Raw genomic sequence first — 7,798 nt, forward strand, 5'->3', positions numbered from 1 at the left:
CTGACCCAAACGGACACGCGTCCACTTTCGTCCGCTTGCCGACCCATTCCCGACCTATTTTTAAGCCAGATTTGTGTCGGCGCGGACACAAGACGGACGCGCGCGCTCGCACTCTCTCCTCCCCGGGCCCGCTGGTCAGTGGCACATTGGCCTCTCCACATCAAACAGCACACCCTCGCCCGCCTGCTTCGTCGCCGACGCCGCGGGCCATTTTTTCCGATAAAAAAGGATACATAGATAGTTCTAGCATACACAGATAAAATAAAATACCAACTACTCGTCGATTTCCGACTCCGACTCGGTAATGTCCTCCTCCGACGTCTGAATGTAGGCGTCAGCATGCTGCTCGTCTTCGAAGTCCCAACCCGACGTTTCTCGTAGCTTCAGTTTCAATTGAGCGGCCTGCTTTCGCGCACGCTTGTCCTCCCGATAGGCGGCTCGCTCCGTCCTCCTCGCGTCCATCTCCGTCCTCCTTTGCTTGTAGAACTGGCGCTCATCGACGATGTCCTGCGAGAAGCGTTCGTACCACACCACCATGGCTTCCACGTCCATCTCGGCGATGACGAGGCGACGCTGCCGCCTCCGGTGGACACGACGATGCTCGTCTGTGAAAAGCCGCGGGAGAGGCGCGAGATCCTGTGCCCGCTGGCTTGACACGTCGGGAAAATTCATACCCCGACGAGGCCACAGGAGATGCCATGCCGCCGCGTCGTGCACGCGGGCCGCCTCCTCTGCGGTGTCGAAGGTGCCGAGGATGAGGCGTTTCTTGCCAAACCAGATCTCGGAGGAGAAGGCGCCGGAGCGGCGCTCGCGGACTCCGCGAAAATCCGAAGCGCCCAGGCGGCACATCGACATGGTGGCGCAGAGGCGATGAGGCTAGTGAGAGGGGGCGAGACGAGTGGGCGACGGACATAGTGTAGAGGGAGCGCCTTCTTATAACGAGCGCCGGCCGTGGCGCGCGCGCGAACCTTTCCCGCGCGCTGGAGCGCCAAAATCAGCGCGCGCTGGAGCCGCTTTTCCCCGCGCGCGCGGACCTTTCCCGCGCGCTGGAGCGCCAAAACCAGAACGACGACATGGCCGCTGATATGATCTAAAATGCGCGCGGTCATGAAACCCTGCCGACCCAAATCTAAAAGAAGGCGGACGGCCGATTCAAACGGACAAAAATGCCGTCCGTTTGAGTCGGCCCATTGGACTTGCTCTTAGGAATAGAAAAACTCAACTAGGGCAAGTGGATTATCTAGTTATGTCACCCTCCTATCCGCTAATCTTCTGGTTTTACTGTCACTCTCCCTACCCTTGCTTCGCGTTCAAGTTCCACACACACAGCCCGAGTACTTTTACCCTCACCAGACGAGTCAGAGAAAGAGAGAGAGAGGATGTGCTATTCGCCGATAGGCATATATACGCCCAGTTAGTTTAACTGCAACTCGCATGTCGGCCTTGGCAAGGCGACACGTCCGCCGGCCGTCGGCTCCGCTCAATCACCGAGCCGCGCTCGCTGGTCGGCTGCTCCGCGAGAGTGGTAGCGATACGATTTTTCAAAAGAAGAAAACACAGCGCCGCGCGGCTCGCGCAAAACTTGGAGCAATCCACCTCCTGGGCGGTGGGCGAGCTCGTATTGTATTCGCCGCCGTGTTCGTGCACACCAGACGGGAGCCACTCCAGCATTACACGACCCGTCCAATCACGCCGGGGAATCCTCCGGTGGGCGGTTGGGTGGGCGGCCGGGGAACATGCTCCTACCATCAAAAAGTCAGAGCCGCGCCCGTAATCAAACACTAGTGGTTTTGCGCAGGTAACATGGTTGGATGCCATTTGCAGCTAACATTGCGGGAGTAATATATGTTGGCATGAGATTTGCTGGATCTGGAGAATCGGAGGATGTCTGTGGCTTTATCACGTACGCCTCTCGCTGATTGCTACTGGAGTTTGGCAAACTTAAATGTGTGTTGAGGTTTATATTACTTAACGAACAATGACGTCCAAGATTAGTGATTCTGTTTCTTGTAATGTGTATATGTACTGGTTAGTCTATGCGTACATCTCAGAAAATTATGCTTGGGCCGCTATATAAGACCGGGCGTACTGCTCACTTGATTCCACCAACTGCCATAGCATCCTAACTCCCTAAGTGTGGAATTAAAATGGAGACTTCTACTATACTATGGCTCCTCTACGTCTCGGCCGCTTCTTGCGTCCTCTACAAGGTCTTCCTCTGTGGCAGAAACAACCCAAAGACGAGCTCCAGCAATGCGCGACGGCCGCCGGGACCGACGCCAATCCCTTTCGTCGGCAACATCTTCCACCTGCAAGGCGAGCCGCACCACGCCCTGGCAAGGCTCGCCGGGGTGTACGGCCCCGTCATGTCCTTGAAGCTCGGCACGACCACTGCCATCGTCGCCTCCTCCGCGTCGGGCGCCCGTGACATCCTGCAGAAGTACGACCACCTCCTGGCCGCGCGGTCCATCACCGACGCCGGGCGCGCGCTGGGAAACCACGAGCGCTCCATCGTGTGGCTGCCGTGCACCAGCCCGCTCTGGAAGCGCCTCCGCGCCGTGTGCACCAACCACCTATTCTCGGCGCGCGGCCTCGAAGCGACGCGGGCCGTGCGGGAAGAGAAGGTGAGGGAGCTGGTCGGCTCCCTCCGCGCACACCACGCCGGCGAGGCCGTGGACGTCGGCCGTGTCGTGTTCTCCGGGGTGCTAAACCTCGTGTCCAACGTGCTGTTCTCCGAGGACGTGGCCGACATGAGCTCGCACCGCGCGCAGGAGCTGGAGGTGCTCATCAGGGGCATGGTGGAGGAGTTCACCAAGCCCAACTTGTCGGACCTCTTCCCGGTGCTCTCCGCGCTAGACTTGCAGGGCCGCCGCCGGCGCACCACTCAGTACCTGAGGCGGTTCAATGACTTCTTCGACCCGATCATCGGCCGCCGTATGAAATACGAAGGCGAAAGGAAAGATGATTTCTTAGACGTGCTACTCCAGCTTCATTCCGTGGATCAGCTCAGCCTCGAGGCTCTCAATTGCTTTCTTTCGGTACGTATGTAAGTCATTTTCATACTAGGAGTACTTAGCTAGCCGTGTATGCTGGTAGCCTAGTAGTACGAAATGGTGTTGTGTCCGTACGGAAGTACTCCGCAATCCAAAGGATAAAATCTTCTCGGGCAATTTCTTTTTTCGAATGGAGGCAAAAGATTTGCCTCATCTATTAAATAAGAGAGGAATAGCAAAAGAAAAATCAGTTGCAGAAGGTAAAACTAGAGGCAATGGCTTAAAAAATACTTTAGTATAACAATGTGCTATTTGAGGATCTTTTGATTGATTTTGGTTTTGTTTCTTCTATGTAATCTGATGCACTATGTAGGTATTCAATTAATTAATTGTTTGCAAATATGAATTTCAAAATGTGCAATAATCAAATATCTCCATTTTTTATAATTCACATATGATTTAGATGGAAATGAGAACATTGTCATAGAAACTTATGTCATCTGATGTAATCTGATGCACTCTATAATTCACATATAATTCCTATATATTGAATTAAAGTGGAGACTTCTACATATTTCACATATGATTTAGTTTCTTCGATGTAATCTGATGCACTCTCTAGATATTCAATAAATTAATCGTCTGCAAAAATGATTTTGAAAATGTGCAATTATCAAACGTCTCCATTTTGTATAGTTCACATATGGTTTAGATGGAAATGATAACATTGACATAAAAAGTATGCCATATAAAGTAGCTTTTAGTTAACTATTCGAGTACGTATACAAGTAGGGCGTTTTGGAGGACGAGCACCATGGAGCTCTTTCTTTTGAAGAAAAAAAACCGGAATCACCTTGAAGTTTTAAAAGATTCTGAAAACAATCACACACATTCATGCTGATGTTTTTTATATGTGTGTAAAATTTAAAGATGATATACATTATAATGAGAGCTACACAAAATGACAAATTCACGCATTTTAATAGTAAACAGTGCATGCACTATTTACCACTTTCAATCATGATTTTATCTTTTTAGTGTAGCTCTCATAATAGTGTATATCATCTTCAAATTTAACACTCACATAGTATACATCCGTATGAACGAACGTGATTGTTTTCTGATTTTTCTTGAAACTTCAAAATGTGAAGAAAAAAAATCAATGTTTTAAAAAAGGGCTCCATGGAGCTCGTCCTCCATTTAGCATTTTCGTGCATCTACAAAATATAATGGTGAAAAATGTGTATCAAAGATATGGGGCTTCAGGCATGTAACTGGATAAACTGCCGGTGCCCTTACACGTTGCTCCCCTCATGGTGCACATCTTATCTGTAGAGATTTTTAATTGCGGCAGTGATCGATCAAGGTTTTGTTTCTTTGGTTTTTTATATGTCAAGTGCACGTGCGTAGGCTGCCGGATATCAATATGTAGACTTGTAGTGGTCTAGTGGATAGAGCGGCCGCTATCGTGCCCAAGTCGATCATTTGACTATCAACATTGACTAATAAGTATTCATGCAGAAGCAGTATACGCACTCCATCGATATTAATTATGCAATTAGATATCTATCACAGCTAGGGAACGATATTACCTGTTTGTATTGAGGTTGAAAAAGCGCCAGGAGTAAGCATGGAGTTTGGCCTTCGCCTAGTGTCGTCTAGGTGGGGCTTAAGCTCCCTAGGCGTGGTTTAGGCAGTCATATAGTTTTCACTATCAGTGATGTACCATGGTATTATATGTGTATCTATTAATTTAGAGCAGATAAATAAGTTCAGTACAACAACTTTCATTGAAATATGATTCATTTGACATAGACTTCCAATTAGACACTAGGCAAGGTTCGTCATTGCCCACGTGTAAGCATGCCTAAGCGAATCCTAGGCACTGCCTCTTTCATCGGAGGTTTGTACAACACTCCAACGGGGACCTAAACTAACGAGAAAAATATTCGGTGTCTCCAGGACTTGTTCGTGTCAGGGGCGGAGACTAACTCGATCACAGTGGAGTGGACGATGGCTGAGCTACTCCGGCAACCGGCCGTGATGTCAAAGGTTCGCGCCGAGTTGCGGGAAGCTCTCGGCTCGAAGCAGCACCCTGATGAGTCCGACGTCGGCAGGATGCCATACCTGCGCGCCGTGGTGATGGAGACCATGCGGCTTCACCCGCCGAGCCCACTCCTGATGCCACACGAGGCCATGGCCGACGGAGCCGAGGTCGGCGGCTTCGCTGTGTCCAAGGGCACCAAGCTGATCGTCAATCTGTGGGCCATCATGCGAGACCCAGCGCTGTGGAAGCAGCCCGAGGAGTTCATCCCTGAGAGATTCCTAGGGGCGGACATGGATTTCCGGCGCAAGGACCAGGGGGAGTTCATGCCGTTCGGGGCAGGAAGGAGGGCGTGCCCTGGGACACCCATGGCCACGAGGGTGGTGACGCTGATCCTCGCGTCTGTACTTCACGCGTTTGAGTGGAGATTGCCCGACGGGATGCAGCCATGCGACGTCGATGTTAGGGGCCGGTTTGGCACGTCGCTCAAAATGGTCACGCCACTCAAGGCCGTGCCGGTGCCGTTGTTCTAGTAGCTAGAGTTGCACCGATGTCCTTCTTAATTAGTCTCATTATGCACGCAGGGCACACATGATCACTGCGGCTATTTGATTTCAGGTTGATTTGAAAACTATCCTTAGGTGAGACCGTGAGACAAGTGATCACAGTCATGTAAAAATACTAAGTGACGCCAATGAAGGATAAATCTTAATTTCAGTGCAAGCTCTCACACGTAGATCAGCAAAGGGCCGAGTGTGAACTAAGCCTAGCTTAGATGATTAGGGTTTTTATGGTGGAACCAGCCCATTAATATTTTAAGTTCTAGACTTGGCACCGGTGCTCGTATTTTTTTAGATTTATTTTAGCCTTCCTGACGATGTTTATTTAGTGGGGAGAAACGTTCCCGTCGATTATGGAGGCGTCTATGATGACCACCTCAAGATATGATATTGGCTCAGTATTTCAGAGGTGTTCATAAAGATAGAGTGTGTATGCGTGCATTCACGAGGATGAGTATATATGCATTTATATGCGCGTCAACGGTTGTACTGTGTAAAAAAAAAGTAAGATACGAGTGCCTAGATTAAATAGTAAGTATATTTTTTTTCAAAAAGAAAGATTACCTCGGCCCTACATCAATCGATACACACAATCATTTATTAGGAAGTTTCAAGTATTAAGCTCTAGTAAAAGAAAATAAAAAAGGACAAATTGCCATGACCGGCAAAAATAAGACAAAATGTCTACACACATCTTATTATTAGACCGCCATCCAAACCGGTTCTACATAGCTCGTACTATCATCTCCCACCGTTGCATCCATTGGCCATAAGCTTCCTCGCTACCGCATAATGTAGTATGATCACATATGGATTCATCCAGATGCTCTGTAGATAACTTGTAAATAATTTTTTTGAATCTTTGCTCTGTTAAACACACAATCATTCTGACAATTTCAAATAGCCCAAAGTAATGCACAAACTCCCACAGAAATTAGTACCGCAATATTGAGTGGGGCGTTATGGAGGACAAGCTACATGGATCTCGTTATCGCCAGCGTTGGTACTTCTCAGGATCAGGCCTAGTGGCGTATTCCTCTCATGTATTTCACGTGCAGTCAATTTCCGAGCTCCCGTATCCCCATTTATGCACATTGTTATCTCGAAACAGGCTATTGCCCCATTTTATAGATAAAGCAAATGACCATACAACCGCGTCCTAACCAGAGTCATAAACGAAGAATGATGAGGCAGCAGCACAAATACGCCCAAATAAAAGAAGAAGAAACATAGAAGGCCTCCAGGGGCAAGCTACGAAGCAGGCGAACGGTCGGATAGTCGGCGTGCGGAAGACAACAGAGCGTCCAGATACAGCTGAAGCCGGTCACGATCCCTCAGCTTAGTGAGCAGATGCCAGTGCTGCAAGAAGGCAAAAAATTTGAAAAACGAGTCAGACGCACGCCGCGGGAACACCCGCTCAATCACCATCTTACTGTGAGTAGTCCAAAGGGTCCACATCATAGCCGCGAAGATGAGCCAGAACAGCCGGCGCTTATGGCCAACCTGAGTGGCCCTTACCTGCAGAAACTCTGCAAGGTCATGGGCCTCCCACTCCGGTCCCAGAGCCTCACGAACAAAGCATCAAAGTGCCCGCGCTTCTACACATGAGAACAAAACGTGCGTTCCCGTTTCCAGGACGTGGCAGAGGGGGCAAAGGCCATTGCCCGGTGCATGGCGTTTCAGCACCTCGGTCCCCGAAGGTAAACGGTCTATGAGAAGCTGCCAAACGAAAATCTTGATCTTCAGGGGCATAGGTGCCTTCCACAATGGGGATAACCACTGGAGAACCGGCAACCGACATAGCGCCTGATAAGATGAGCTAACGGAGAATTCTCCCGAAGGAGAGAGGCTCCAAGAAACAAAGTCAGGATCCTGGGACATAGGAAGAGGGACTACTTCCCTTAATTCTGTCCATTCTTCTACCTTGGCTGGTCCGAATGAGCGGCGGAATGCAATATTCCATCCCTCATCCAAAGCAGCCGCAGATACAAGAACAGTCAGGTCGTCACAAATCGCAAAGAGCCTCAGAGACCGCATGCGGAGAGGCTCGCCATCAAGCCAGGGGTCTAACCAGAACTGGATCCCAGACCCATTGCCAACCGAGAACTGCAAGCCCAGCCTAATCTCATCTTTGATGTCCTGAATCAATTTCCAAAACTGGGATCCAGCCGAGTGCGTGCAAGCCAAGAGGGGCTGGCCCT

General features: G+C 49.7%; 1 protein-coding gene across 1 annotated transcript; it reads left to right on the plus strand.

Moving 5' to 3' along the window:
• Window positions 1-2,125: 2,125 nt before the first annotated feature.
• LOC125556138 (cytochrome P450 76M5-like) lies at window positions 2,126-5,835 on the plus strand. The gene is made up of 2 exons (XM_048718925.1): window positions 2,126-3,038; window positions 4,956-5,835. The coding sequence occupies exons 1-2, from the start codon at window positions 2,148-2,150 to the stop codon at window positions 5,568-5,570; spliced, it is 1,506 nt and encodes a 501-aa protein (XP_048574882.1). The 5' UTR covers window positions 2,126-2,147; the 3' UTR covers window positions 5,571-5,835.
• Window positions 5,836-7,798: the final 1,963 nt, after the last annotated feature.

Source organism: Triticum urartu, chromosome 5 (assembly GCF_003073215.2).
Source record: "Triticum urartu cultivar G1812 chromosome 5, Tu2.1, whole genome shotgun sequence".
NCBI lineage: Eukaryota > Viridiplantae > Streptophyta > Magnoliopsida > Poales > Poaceae > Triticum > Triticum urartu.